At 44.9% G+C, this 16118-nt stretch overlaps 1 protein-coding gene across 2 annotated transcripts in view; it reads left to right on the top strand.

The window, feature by feature from the left end:
• The window catches only part of wnt2bb (wingless-type MMTV integration site family, member 2Bb), a 31808-nt gene that overhangs the window by 10795 nt on the left and 4895 nt on the right, over positions 1–16118 (top strand). For both annotated transcript variants that reach the window (XM_080764903.1, XM_080764904.1), the window contains exons 3-4: positions 13512–13789; positions 15872–16118. The exon at positions 15872–16118 is cut by the window's right edge and continues 18 nt beyond it. In XM_080764903.1, coding sequence (XP_080621029.1) covers positions 13512–13789; positions 15872–16118 — 525 coding nt within the window. The remainder of the gene's footprint in view (positions 1–13511; positions 13790–15871) is intronic.

The raw sequence follows: 16118 nt of genomic DNA, 5'->3' as shown, positions 1-16118 counted from the left end.
GTTCCCCCTCTCGTCCTACGACCTGCGTATGCCGTCGCTCTGTGTTTACAGTCACTAATGGACTGTTGTAAAGCCTTGTGCCTCGTCAATAAACACATCGGGCTCAGAGACGCGGCCTTGTCGGCATTTTGTTTTTCCACACCATGCAGTGCTCAGTAATAGATTCACATGTGCACGCCGAGTGTGCATATCGTTGCTGAAACCTCCTATCTCCACATTCTAATTGTTTTGTGTTTTTTCTCGTAAATTAACACCCCAATTGATCATACTGTCACGCCAAATTATTAAAAGTAGCAGAATCGCGGCGCGAGTTAGAAACGCGGGGCGAAGCCGCACGTTTTGATCTTGTACAGAAGATCTGCTACTTTGATGTTTTGGAATTTGAATCCTGGGAAGTAACAGTTTTGGACATAATAAGCATCCACCCGACAGAGATGATATGCACATGCACGTGCAATCGTGCATGCGTGCACACACACACACACACACACACACACACACACACACACACACATACACACACACACACACACACATACACACACACACACACACACACATACACACACACACACACACACACACACACACACACACACACACACACACACACACACACACACACACACACACACACACACACACACATACACACACACAAGAGTACACGCAAACCTAAACACAACCTAGACACATGTACGCATATTTTCCTCTCCATCTTGATTGCCAGTGTGTACATAATGCTTCCTTTTTGACAGACGTATACAGTCTGAATTGTGAACTGAGCGATACACGAGATACTGTTCAGTAGCAGAATGGATATTCAGTCAGTTCAACCGCAAGCAGTCATCATGGAGTACAGCAGGTGTTTTCTCTCTGCAAACCGTCATCATGGAGTACAGCAGGTGTTTTCTCTGTGCAAACCGTCATCATGGAGTCAGCTATAGGTGTTTTCTCTCTACAAACCGTCATCATGGAGTCAGCTATAGGTGTTTTCTCTCTGCAAACCGTCATCATGGAGTACAGCAGGTGTTTTCTCTTGCAAACCGTCATCATGGAGTCAGCTATAGGTGTTTTCTCTCTACAAACCGTCATCATGGAGTCAGCTATAGGTGTTTTCTCTCTACAAACCGTCATCATGGACTCAGCTATAGGTGTTTTCTCTCTACAAACCGTCATCATGGACTCAGCTATAGGTGTTTTCTCTCGGGATCTCAGGGTTTAAGAAGGGTTTATTCCACTGTGCCTTACTGGCGACATTCTAAATCCTACACCGGTTGTGCTTATAACCACGCCCTGCTCTCGCCTACAACAACCGCGGACTAGACCTTATAATAATACAACTTTATGGACTAGACCTTATAATAATACAACTTTATGGACTAGAACTTATAATAATTTAACTTTATGGACTAGACCTTATAATAGTACAACTTTATGGACTAGACCACGACGGAGGCCTGCCGTCTCAAGCGAACTTGAGCCACGTGAGACACCACCGAGCTGATGGAGGGGAAAGGAACTACTAATATATATTTTTTACTTCATGGAAAACAAAAAAGGAAAGAAACAAGAAATGATGACTGTCACAGGGCAACCCGTGCCCTATATACAAAGACACATGAAACTGCTTTCTATAACATGCAAGGACTAATGGTTTAAACTGGTGTATTGAAAACTGATTCTTTGGCCCAATCCCAATCCACTCCCTTGCTGACTCAATGAGCCCTCACTGATTTAGCTGCGCGTTCATGTGAAGTCTGCGAGGGCTTGAGGGCTGTCCCATTTGAAATCGGTAAGTCAGTGAGGGCCCTTTATGTGCCCTTTGCCAAAGTCAGCGTTGATGCTGACTTTGGGCTGACTTTAGCAAAGAAATTACCCACAGTTCATAGCGTTACCAGGGGAATGAGGGGGATCCTCCAAACGTCAATCATTTAAATATGCAAATTAGTTATGTATCGCGATTAGAATGTCAACAAACACAATAGTGCTTTCTCACTGTTCTCAAAAGGAGACGGAATGGAAGGATATAGGCTATATATTTAATAACAATAATAATAATAATAAGGGAAACATGATGAGAAATGACTAATGGGCAAAGTAAAATAATATGGAAATGAAATTTATAATGAATATTATTATATATGAATATTACAACCCATATCACACAGGAAATTGTATTTATGAAACTAATAATAAAACGATCAGCTTAAATACTAAAATAGACATGATAGACATGTATAAATAGGCCAAGCATGTAGGTGTAGGCACTGGCTGTGAATAAGGACAGGTTTTATAAAGTGATGCAAAGTGTCATGGACTCATGCATGGCGGACTCATCTTCAAAGTGCTGTCCCATTTCTTTCACAACAATGTGGAGCCCTTGCAGCCTCTCACCCTCAAGCACTTACAGCTGACGTCATTAAAGTCAATGAGGTTCCAGGGCTCAGGGCTTGAGGGAGGCAATTGGGATTGGGCCTTTGCTTTGTCTCTCCTGCACTGCTGGTGGCATTTCCCTTGATTTAGGAAGGGGACAAGTGCTATGCAGGAGAGGGGTGTTTCTTATGCTGTCTTATTATTATCTGAGTTTACATGCTGATTTATACTTGTTTAATTGTAACGCATTATTGAGAATGTTTAGGTTACTTTTATTCAAGGTGTTATTCATGGAACCATGGCAGTATTTATTTGAGTATTTTTGAGAAGAAATGTTGCTAATTGATTCGATGTCCTGTGGTAGGATCCATTCCTATTTAAGGAAGGCTGCAGGGACAGACAAGTTAGTTGGATGTGGGCATTGACACACATAACATCCCTGAGGGAGAGCTACAGGGCCTTGTGTGATCAAGGTGCTGCCTGAAGAGAGCTCTCATCCTTTTTTCTTTTAACAATATATTTATTGCATTTTTTGACAAACAGAAAATACAACAAAACAATGCACAATACAGACAATACAATACAATTACTTAAAAATGAAAAACAAACAAAACAAAACAATAACATACAGTACAACAAAAATAATGGCACTTGAATGGTAACAACAACAGAGTCAAACAACAAACAAGACCAAACAGCTGCAGAGAACACCATTAGACAACCTCAGTCTCCACCATTAAATAAGACAAATCATTAACCGTAATATATTGGATAAAACGTCCCCATATCTTATCAAACATCTTCTGTTTATTCTTTAAAGTATACGTGATTCTTTCCAGAGGAAGGCACAATGATAACTCCCTAAACCACTGAGCAATACTGGGTTTGCCTATCTTTTTCCACGATAAGGCTATAGCCCTTTTGGCTTGTAGTAAACATAAATCCAGAAATCTTTGTTCGCTACTCTGTATCTTATGGCCAGGCGAAACAGTTTTGGGTCAAGCTCAATATCTATCGACAATATCTTCTGAATCTCCCTCCTCACTTCTTCCCAGAATTCTTTCACTCTTGGACATGCCCACAGACAATGGAAAAGTGTACCTTTGTCTTTACCACAAGTATCTGGAATATCTGCACTAAATTTATTTATTTCTCTGGAGTGATAGACCTAACCTGACGCTGCCAGATCCAAAAAGCTTGCTACACAAATTTGTTTCACAGCTTATTTGGATCTGGGATCGCGGAAGCAAATTCGATGACGGGGCTGTTCCTTTTTTTCAAGATACATGGTAGATGATTGGATGGGAGCGTCTGTCTATCACCGTGTGGGCGTGCAAACACAACCAATCATATCGACGTGTCTATATACCGTCACATCCGCATCCCGCCTTTAGCTCACGCTGATTGGTTCGGTACGAAGCAGATCTGACTCAGGGCTCAACTCCGTCAGAGATCCCAGATGAGTGTTGTGTTGGGGAATATGTTTCCGCAATACCGCCCTCATCTGGCAGCGTCAGGTTATGATAGACCCTCATCAGCCAATTATATTGCAACAGTTTTAACCGAGTGTTACCCGTCTGGGATTGAGCAGCTCTCATCCTTTTTGAGTTATGAGGTTTCCACTTGACAGACAGCACTGATCACCAGCACATACTATACGTAGCTGCTGGTAAAAAGACAAAATTAGATATCTGTCTGTCTGCCTGTGCCTGAAGAGTGCAAACTGACTGTGGAAAGTGGACTGGTTTAAGTAGATGTTTAAATTAAAATAGTCTAACTTTATTTTGTAAATTAATGCCCTATACTACAGTGTCACACAAAAGCATCAAAATGCACAAGCTCGTATAGATCCGCTACATTTGCCATTTTTTAACCCATTCTGACCTGAGATCAGATTCATACGAGGTTTCCACTGGACACACACTGGTCTGATTAACCCATTCTGACCTGAGATCAGATTCTAAAAATGTCAGTCGTTCTTCGATTTTTCAAAAAATAGCAGACCTACAAGCTCATAGCGCGCCACTCGGTGGCGCGCTATGAGCTTGTAGATCTGCTATTTTTCAATAGCTAAAGCATAACATGATGCTAAACACCAAAATGGGTTCCCGGTCAGAATGGGTTAAATTTGAATCCTGAAGAGTAACAGAGTTTTGGACATATACTTTACTCCCTGGACAAAATCACACTTGTGTGAAGTGAGGGGGCACCCACTTGTATTTATATCGGCAGCATGACGTCTTACATCGTCATATAATAATGCCCAATCATTGGACTGGCTGGCAAACGGTTTACGTTTTAAGTGCTCTAAAAACAAACATTAAAAATCCCATGTAGACTTGGCTGTCATATATCTCTGCTGTCGGGAAGGAAACCTTATAACTCCAAAATGTTCATTTTAAGGAAATTAATAAAACCTTATATTTGTAAAGCACTTTTTACTACTATCCATTGGTTCAATATTTTTTCGAAACAACACACAGTGTCACGTTATCAGTCTGTTGTATACTTTTATTATGTAGTCTTAAGTTGTCCTAGTGTTTCCTGTTTTCCCTATACTGTTCTGCCTGTCTTGTCTCACCTCCCTGTGATTACTAGTTTTCTCCACCTGTGTCCTGTTAGTCTCCCAGCCAATCCCAGTGTTGATTGTTGTTCTGTTGCACCTGTGTCTAGTCTTTATAAACCTCCCTGTGTTCAGTGTTCCCTTGTCAGATTATAATTCATTGTTACTGTGTTTGTCCTGCTACACTTTACTGTGAGTTTATGTTAATACATATATTGGACTGCATCAGTTTGCCTGCTTGGTTCTGCGTGACACACAGACGTAAAGGGTGTTCAATAGCACTGATTCATGCCAAAAAAGCTATAAAACCTCAAAAATTGAGTTATGAGGTTTCCTCCCGACAGCAACGATATGATGTATAATCTTCAAAAGCTATATATGCATCGGAGGAGGGGCGCCCCTCAAAAAACACCCTTACCTCATGTACTGTTTATTGTGTGAATAAATAATTGACTCCCAAGTGATAAAACTATTTGAAATAATCGCAATTATTTTCGCATAATCGTCAATCGTTTCCACGTTGAAAGATGTCTATATCATTGTAAATCAATACATAAATATAAAAAGTTATTAAATACGTCAGTGATGTCTTTGTATATGTTTAAGTTATATTTGTCATATCTTCCCAGTGCAATTTGTGATTACAAAGCCTATAAAAGGCAAACAGAAATATAAATTGCAACGTTCCGATGTCCAATGCAGAAAACACAATTAAATAGTTTATCGCAATTATTTGTGTGAGGACGAAAAAACATTGCATGGATGCACCTGGGACGTATATATCCTCCGTGATGTATCCCAAGGTCATCGGGGGTTTCGGGTCTCGCAACATCATCATGCCCCTCACTCAGGTGACCCAGCCAGGGTAAACAAGTCCAGACTTACGTCCCAGTAGGTATAGCTTCTCACCATCAGACCCATTATAGGGAAAGACCAGGGACACACAGACCGCCGCTCCCCAACTACTCTGCCTGGACTGGGAGGTCTGGCGCGTGGAAGGACTAGGCTCTGTGGGTTGACTCCTGTCCGGGCCTATAGGAGGAGAAGGACTATAGGCTCTGTGAGTTGACTCCTGTCCGGGCCTATAGGAGGAGAAGGACTATAGGCTCTGTGGGTTGACTCCTGTCCGGGCCTAGGAGGAGAAGGACTATAGGCTCTGTGGGTTGACTCCTGTCCGGGCCTAGGAGGAGAAGGACTATAGGCTCTGTGGGTTGACTCCTGTCCGGGCCTAGGAGGAGAAGGACTATAGGCTCTGTGGGTTGACTCCTGTCCGGGCCTAGGAGGAGAAGGACTATAGGCTCTGTGGGTTGACTCCTGTCCGGGCCTAGGAGGAGAAGGACTATAGGCTCTGTGGGTTGACTCCTGTCCGGGCCTATAGGAGGAGAAGGACTATAGGCTCTGTGGGTTGGCTCCTGTCCGGGCCTAGGAGGAGAAGGACTATAGGCTCTGTGGGTTGACTCCTGTCCGGGCCTATAGGAGGAGAAGGACTATAGGCTCTGTGGGTTGACTCCTGTCCGGGCCTAGGAGGAGAAGGACTATAGGCTCTGTGGGTTGACTCCTGTCCGGGCCTAGGAGGAGAAGGACTATAGTCTCTGTGGGTTGACTCCTGTCCGGGCCTAGGAGGAGAAGGACTATAGTCTCTGTGGGTTGACTCCTGTCCGGGCCTAGGAGGAGAAGGACTATAGGCTCTGTGGGTTGACTCCTGTCCTCCTGCCCCTCCTTACGTCTCACCAGGTCCACTCCTGCTCTCATGTGACAATTAATTGTCAACTTAACTGTGTAATGGTGACAGCCCTATGTGTAGTATAGGCTATACTGTATACATACAGTGCATGGCCTCCAAGTCACAATGGGTTTACTGCGCCGTGGAATGCGGAAGAGTATACACACTGATCGCAGAACATCCAGCAATCAGGTGTTTAGTCTCTGCAAAGCTGCAAAGCATCTGGGCTTCAGAGTTCAGACGTCACTGACTGTCCCTGAGCAGTTGTTATTGTCCCTCTGTCAGCCATGCTAAGCATGTGTGTGTGTGTGTGTGTGTGTGTGTGTGTGTGTGTGTGTGTGTGTGTGTGTGTGTGTGTGTGTGTGTGTGTGTGTGTGCGTCCGTGCGTCCGTGCGTCCGTGCGTGCGTGCGTGCGTGCGTGCGTGCATGCATGCTTGTGTGTAAAGACGCATAAACAGTAATGTAGATGTAAATATTTAGAGAGATATTCTCGCCGGCAGACAAACAGCACAGGTTGAGTGATGAACCGCCCCAAACCATCCCACCCCCGCCCCCATCCCCAGACCTTGAAAAATCAAATGGGACATCTCTGGGAGCACAAGAACAAGCCGTTTGGACGCGCACACACACACACACACACACACGCACACGCACACGCACACGCACACACACACACACACACACACACACACACACACACACACACACACACACACACACTACTCCTAATGGTTATTGGTTGCTACAAAGTCTTCTTTTGGAACACAAACACAGGGAAAGTAAAGGAACACAACATTATAGGGCACGGTCACACGTGTGAAATAAACTGAGCACATTTGGGCAGCTGTGGCTCAGGAGGTAGAGCAGGTCATCCAATGATCCATATGGGTCGGCGGCTCCAATCCCGGCTCCTCCTGTCTATGACGAAGTGTCCTTGGGCAAGACACTGAATCCTACATTGCCTCCAATGAGTCGGTCGGTGTGTGAGCTCGCCACTATTGATGTGTGAATGTGGGAAGTGAGGGCGCTGGTGTCGACTGTTCGCCGCTTCACCTCTATGAATTAATGGTTTAGTGTGAGGTTATGGGTTAGAACTAGTTAACACATGGCTGCTGTCAGACCAATGATACTGTACTTCGTAACAATGGGCTGTCGGACGCCGGGACAACGCTTCACACGTCCCAAACTCTTCTCCCTTCTGGCTCCAAAACTGTGGAATGCACTTCCCATTGCAGTCAGAACTGCAGCATCACTCCCAATCTTCCGCCGTAGTTTGAAAACCCACCTTTTCAGACTCCATCATGGCCCATAGCACTTACCCCACCCCCAATAGATAGCAATTCTGTAGACTTAGATAGCATTTGATACAGACTTATAGCATGTTATGTAAACAGCATAAGTGCATTGTATGTAGTCATAGCACGTCATCTAATTTAACATTTGTGGAGTTGGTCACCTGACCAAAAGCGGTTGACAGAAACTGGTCGACATGTTCTGTTGCCCGAACAGGGGCAGAAACAAGGCCACAACCACGCTATTTACACACACTACAACTCGCTTACAATTCGCAAACCTGGCAACACTGCCCTGTGTTCATGCTGTTGTCAGAGGCCCGCCCCCGGCTCACACGTCACTATTTTCTCCGTCTCTCAGCTCGCAATCGGCAGCCATCTTGCTTTTTAGGGCTCTCGCAGGATAACAGACAGAAGGAAGGGGAGAAATTATTGGCTCACTATTTTGCTTATCACTTCTAAATCCCTGTATTTACAAAATAAAACACTCAGCGAATCCCTTAGTTAAATCAACATTGTTCATTGTCACTACTTGGATTGTGCCGAAATATTTACGTTACACGTATAGCTTTTGCTATTTTCGCCTGCCAGCCAATGCCGACTACACACGCCTGCACACACACACACACACACACACACACACACACACACACACACACAGGAATGGCTATACGCCAGCGAGACAGCAGTGCAGCACTTATAATTTTCAGTTTCATTACATAACTGTCTTTCTCAGCGTGCGCACGTGCGCACACAACATTATTCAAGTGAAATGCGTAACGCCAATATTGGGCTCATATAGGCTACCAATACACGACGAAATAACTGACAGGAGTGACGGTGCTGTGAGTAAACTGACAACGCTTTCTGACAGAGAGAGAGAGAGAGAAAGACAGAAAGACGTGTTAGAGTAACGCGCGCGAGCGAGAGAGAGAGAACGTCAGAGAGAGAGAGAGAGGGGGGGGGTAGGGGTGGGTCCCGAACCTCGGGACCAATCCGGTACCGAACCGAACATGCTCGAGTACCGGGTACCCATTACAATAATTACATTTCGGTTCTCTCTATCGGTTCCTGGGTGACACCCTGGCCTGCACGCACGCACATAAAACAGCTGATTATAATCAGATCATTTTACTCGGAGCGCCAGCAACAGAATGGACCGTGGTAATCGCTTCCTATTGTTGCGTTGTCACACGTCTAATAACAACAACACGGAACAATAGACTCTTAACGATCCTCGGCCATTGAAATGTTAATGCTTAAGACTGGAGCGCACGTAGACACATACATGTCCCGACCCAAACATTGAGGAGCTAAAGTAAACGTGACGTTGTTGTGATTAAACATAATGTGCCACGAAAAATAGCTGTCCATAGATGTCCAAACATGATCGCCGTCACAGTCGCAATACTTTTCAGTTGTGTGGTACTTTTATATTGATTTAACTGTAACAGAAAGTTCTATCCAGACTATCGACAGTCCCATCTCCCAGTCACGGAGCTGGGACTGACAGTACACACAGAGACGAGAGAGCAGCAGCACCAGCTAGCTGAAGCCAGGTGTTGCCAGTATAACTCTATGGCAGAAACAAGCCACCTAGGTCTATACAAAATAAGACAAAAAGAAGCAACACTGGTAATTTCTGGCCAGTGTTGCCAAATAAGCGATTAGTAAGTAATTTAATTTAATTTATAAGCGATTTGGGGATTATTTTTGTAGATTGAAAAAATATTGGGGGTCCTTTGCTCTTGGCATGGAAATGTTTGAGAACCACTGCTCTAAAACAATATTAGACAAAGTTTGAGCCACAAACACATTGCTCTCTCTCTTCTCCTTTTGTATAAATTAAATAGGCTGTTTCACCATGTTTGCGTTTTTATGAGAAATAAAAAACACTTTCTGTTATTATAATAATTTATAACCCATCCGTTACTACATGTGCAGGGCACACTACTGAGTTTAAAAACACCGCTGAAACATGAAGTGGACTCTGTCAACTCCTGAAAATTCCTTCTTCCCATATTGCGCTGCAACGACACTGGGATGAGCCCGGCGAAGCCGGGCGAAATTCTAGTAGTACATAATGTATATCATAGTAGTATAGATGTATAGCTTATATGTATAGTTTCATTATAGATATTCCACTGTTACTTTCTTAGCTTACACATGTTTCATGATAAATGTTTTTATGTGATGTATTCCCCATGCTTTTTGTTCTTGCTTAATGTAAGTCGCTCTGGATTAAGAGCGTCTGCTAAATGCCTAAATTGTAAATTGTAAATTGGACGAATGGCATGGCACCAATTGTGACTCCACTTGGATGTCATTAACTGTAGATTTCTTATTGAGCTGGAGGACACAACAGCCACTCAAACAGACTACAAACTAGCACAGCACAGCACTGCACACATTCAGCAGAATGGTGAAATCACCCCTAAACTATATATCTGCCAGAAATATGGGGAGGGGTTGCATGGGGAGGATCCCCATTCCCTGGATGCAGCAAGGGGTTGGGCTACTATGTCTGGCAGATATAGTTGACGGGTGACTTCACCCGCATGCACACATTCAGCACAACGAGATACAAATCTCACCTCAGCAGGCCACAGTCATTCGCATGTGTGTGAATCAGAGCCATTTAAAGAAAGACTTGCGAACACGACGTGCAAAATTGTCAACGTGATTCATGTAGACCTCAGATCATTCCAGTTACATGTAAATTTACAATCTATAATTCTTTACATTTCGGACCTTTTAAAAGTGCATCACAAACCGTCTCTGCTGCAACAACAGCACTGTGCTTCTAGAATGTGCTGCTCACTTCCGGGAACTATATTGTGTGGCACCATGAGCTGCCCGGTGTTTATTAACCTGGGGTCCATATTCTTTCTATGGCATATAGGCAGAATCTAGACACAGCTGCGCGACATGGGACTAATTAATTAGAGCGACAGAGAGAGAGAGATGAGTGTGTGTGTACGTATGTGTGTGTGTGCGTCAATTTAACAAAGGTGCAGACGATCAGAAATCAGCAGAGAGTGATCGACGTTTGCGCTCTACTCTATGCCGAATTGAAGTGGACTGAGACCCAGACTTTTCTTTGTCTGCCTGGAAATAAAAACGTCTGGGTCTCTGAGGCGAGGAATCATGTGTTATACGGCCCGCCGCTGTCCCGTCGCTATAGTCGCAGTAGATTTAACCCATTCTGAACGGGAACCCATTTTGGTGTTCAGCATCATGTTATGCTTTAGCTATTGAAAAATAGCAGATCTACATTGTAGGCCTGCTATTTTTTGAAAAATCGAAGAACGACTGACATTTTTTAGAATCTGATCTCAGGTCAGAATGGGTTAATCAGACCAGTGTGTGTCCCTAGTGGAAACCTCTTATGAATCTGATCTCAGGTCAGAATGGGTTAATCATACCTCCCATTGTTGTCGATCGCCTCTAGAGCGTTTTGGTTACATCTAGCTACATCTAGCTACATCTAGCTGCTACGGCCACATCTGGGATAACATCCGGTCTGTCGGTAAAAGGCCTCCGCTGCTATAAATCGCTGGGCGCTTTGATTTAATGGGTTAAATAACCCCAGGCGTTCAGGGTGTTAACAAATGGCTGTGTTACAGATTCCTGAAGCTATATATGGTGGCCCATCAAAACCACAAATGAGGACTTATTTATGCAGGATCACAAACCAGGAGGACAATATAGCTACAACCAGCACAAACATATCATGCATATATAGGGCAACGAAATAGTCAGCGACGTCCCTGACTGTATACATTGTTAATACAAATTTCAATCAATCAATCAATCAATGGTATATAGGCTTTAGAATTCCCAAGCCAAGTCTATCATGGATGGCACTTTGAGGACGAGTCTCGGGCCCCCCAAAAAAAAAACCTCTTCACAACCTCTTGCTGCCTTATTATTACTCATTGGAGCATTTTACTGGTCGTGGCTGGTGCTACAACGAAGCGTGACCAAACGATATACGTCTCTGGCAACGCGGTGGATATGAGTCATGTTCTCGGGAACAAAAGAGAGCAGCAGAACAGAACAGAGCAGATGAGAACAGCAGTGGTAGATATAATGCTGTCATGACATCATATGGGGCTCTGATTAATGGGGTATCACTGTGTCTGTCTTTAAACAATTTATGTGAGCGGAGGAGAGCCCCGCCGCGAGGATTATCTCCGTGCTAATATTTAACCCATTCTGGGCGGGAACCCCTTTTTGGTGTTTAATTAAGCATTATGTCATACTTTAGCTGTTGAAGAATAGCAGATCTACAAGCTCACAGCGCGGCACCGAGTGCCGTGCTACGAGCTTGTGTAGGTCTGCTATTTTTTTTTAAACCGCGAAAATGTGGCACAAATCTTTGAATATATTCTTTCAGAGCAAACGTTTTCAACTCAAATCTTTGCTTCTCGGGGGGGTCCCTGGAACAACATATTTTCAGATGGGGGTCGGTGGCCAAATACATATATTTCTGGGGGTCCTTCACATGAAAATGTTCGAGAAAACTGTCAGGACATTTGTAGAATCGGTCTCGGTCGAAATGGGTTAAACAGAGCTGTCCTCTACTCCGCATCAGGCCTGATATGCCCCCGTCAGCTGCACCATCACGCCCCGGTTAGTTCACACTCACGTTTAATCATGGTGATCACACAGTATACAGTGTGTGTGTGTGTGTGTGTGTGTGTGTGTGTGTGTGTGTGTGTGTGTGTGTGTGTTTATGAGTATGACTGTGTGCGTTGAGGTGAGGGTGGTTTCCCGTGTGGATTTGAGAAATGCATTGCGTTTAGCGATGGAAAAAATGAACCTCTCATTTCAGTGACTCGACTCATTCCGTGACAGATCAACCAAACGACATAATCATTTGTTCACTGTGTTTCTCAGATAGTCCGGTCCAATTACTAAATTAATCCAGACTGTGCAACTGATTGTTACTGAACTTGGCATCACCATGAGGCTTATTTCCACACGGAGGAACCGGAATGACTCCATGAGCGATTACCTTTTGATAGTTACAGTGAAGACGGACAGGAAAGAAGGAAGAAGAGACATGCAGCTAAAGGTCATCATGAACGGGACTCAAACACGCGACACACTGTCAGGCCAGAGCCTATTATGTGTGGCATGCGCCTGGACCACTAGGCCAGCGTGCGCCCCTAGGAGCATGCGCCTGGACCACTAGGCCAGCGTGCGCCTGGACCACTAGGCCAGCGTGCGCCCCTAGGAGCATGCGCCTGGACCACTAGGCCAGCGTGCGCCTGGACCACTAGGCCAGCGTGCGCCTGGACCACTAGGCCAGCGTGCGCCCCTAGGAGCGATTACTTTTGAGGAAAGTGAACGAGTCCGTTCCCGTACCCGAAAAAGAACGAATCACCTCGAACGGATCGATCGCAAACTAATTGCATTGAATGATGGCTGTGTGTACAGTAGGTGTCACTTATGATATGAAAGAGTTTATTCATTGGGTGACTTTCTCATTCATTCTCTCTCTCTTCCTCCTCTCCATTTCTATCATTCTGTCCCGTCTCTCTCCACCCAGGCAGCCGCGAAGCCGCGTTCGTGTACGCCATTTCCTCGGCGGGTGTGGTCTATGCGCTGACCCGCGCCTGCAGCCAGGGGGAGCTCAAGACGTGTAACTGTGACCCCCACAAGCGCGGCAGGGCTAGCGACGAGCGGGGCGAGTTTGACTGGGGAGGCTGCAGCGATAACATCAACTATGGGATCAAGTTTGCCAAGGCCTTCATAGACGCCAAGGAAAGGACGGTCCGAGATGCGCGGGCGCTCATGAACCTGCACAACAACCGCTGTGGCAGAACGGTAAGTGTGTTGTGACTTTACACCCGCCTATAAGTGATCACATAAACAGGGCTTGTGTGTGTGTCTCAATTAGGGTTATTGGGTGATCGGAAATCGGGCGCCGATCACGTCATTTTCAAATGATCGGAATCGGATCGGAAGCAAAAAAACGTGATCGGGACATCCCTAATTAACGTTCGTATTCTGGGGCTATAACTTTCTGCATTAAAAAAATGCAAAATCACGCTCGTATGAAGTAAGCGAGGGGTGCCTTTTATCATGATGATCATGCATGATGATGAAGTCAAATTATTCCGAAAAAATAAGATCATAGACTTGGCCACACACATGACGTCATGGGAGGCACACACAAAGCCAGGCGTTGCAATGCTAGCGCCCCTCTAAAACAATGCATTTTAGTGTAGGGGTAAAACAGGAGGGATATAGAGTAGACCCCTATGGGGGACTAGTCCATTAAGTACAGGGTTTACGTGGTGTGCAAATAAGTCTGAGAAAGTGCCCGCATGAAGTTATATGAGAATGAGAATGAACCTTGGGCAACAAACAGTCCACCAGTAGTTGAGGAGGAAGACCACTAAGAAAACATATAAACATATAAAAAGTAATTAGGCTTACAAGTACGGTATATGTCAAACATGTATAGTCAACAAGAAATCATCATCATCATTTTTCAACCGCGGTCGAGATCATGGATTTCACAATGCCAGGCCAGACTTTCCGGTCCTTCATTGCCATCCCCAGTTCCTGCATGCTTTCTGATGCATGTGTCCCTAGCGATGACATCAGGGAACGACAGTTTTCTACCTCTGGTCTGCTTTGAGGCAGGACTCCAGAGAAGAAGGGAGGATATAACCACATTGTCAGCTCTGTAGCAGTGGCCGGCAAACCGTGTTCTTCCGTGTTCTTCTTCTTCTGGTTCGGACTAGTGAAGAAACACGGGGAAGGTTGCCGTATTAGATTGGTCGATGGGTGGCTCTTCCAAGAGAGATTTTGCGCTCTCATTAGAAGGCGGGTGTAAGTGCCATCCAACCGCTTCCGTTTCACTAATTTCTTTGAAAGTGTCCATGTCTCGGAGCCATAGAGTTCTCGACGGTCGTCCTACATATTTTTTATATATCTTACTAAGCTGGGAAGACCAGATCTTATGCAAGCCATTGCAGGCTGACCAGGCCATCTCTTCCTATACTCAATACACAATACACAAACACACATAGGGCTATATCTTGCGCCACCCCTTAACCCTTACCCCTAAACGAATGTTGCAATTTTTTTACTATTTAAAATAGTTAAAATAGCCGATCTACAAGCTCACAATGTCTCGATGTAGATCGGCTAGTTGAACTATTTTAAAATGTTTTTCAAAATACGTTTAGGGATAAGGGTGGCGCCCATACAGATAGAGCCCATACAGTAGAAAAAATATAGGATGCCCCCTCTCCGGGAGGCATACTTTAGACATAGCATGTTAGACATAGCATTGGTTAGAGTGACATAGCATTGGTTAGACATAGCATTGGTCCGACTGGATTAAGGTTGGTGAGGTGAGGGGTGTCTTAAAACGACCGGATTAAGACGACCGGATTAAGGTTGGTGAAGGGTGCGTTAAAGGGACACTTCACCCTTTTTGCAAAAAAATATATGTTAATGACGTTTAGAAGCTTTAGATCACGTTCCTGGAGGTATTTCTGTGTGTAATATGTGGTTTTAGATATTTTAGATTGTAGCAGTGAGCCTGTTGTCTCTGATGTCATGGACACTGGTCTCACTGCCTTCCTGGACTACAATTCCCATAATTCTTTGGTGCACTGCTCCTCCTTGTGGATAGGGGGGAGAGCTGTCTTACTGAGACAACATGTAGTCCAGGAAGGAAGTGAGCCCAGTGTCCATGACATCAGAGACAACAGGCTCACTGCTACAATCTAAAATATCTAAAACCACATATTACACACATAAAGACCCCCAGGAAAGTGATCTAAAGCTTCTAAACGTCATTAACATATATCTTTTTGCAAAAAGGGTGAAGTGTCCCTTTAACCAAAAGCATGCACCCCTTCTCTCCGCCCCGCCCCGTGTGTCCACTAGGCGGTGAAGCGCTTCATGAAGCTGGAGTGTAAATGCCACGGCGTGAGCGGCTCGTGCACGCTGCGGACCTGCTGGATGGCCATGTCCGACTTCCGCAAGACGGGCGACTACCTGAGGAGGAAGTACAACGGCGCCATCGAGGTGACCATGAACCAGGACGGGACGGGCTTCACCGTGGCCAACAAGGCCTTCAGGAAGGCCACCAAGAACGACCTGGTCTACTTCGAGAACTCCCCGGACTACTGCC

This window comes from Protomyctophum bolini (genome assembly GCF_963924005.1).
Source record: "Protomyctophum bolini genome assembly, chromosome: 5".
Taxonomy (NCBI): domain Eukaryota; kingdom Metazoa; phylum Chordata; class Actinopteri; order Myctophiformes; family Myctophidae; genus Protomyctophum; species Protomyctophum bolini.
The sequence above is the reverse complement of the archived record's forward strand: the minus strand, read 5'-3'. Positions and strand labels throughout refer to the sequence as shown.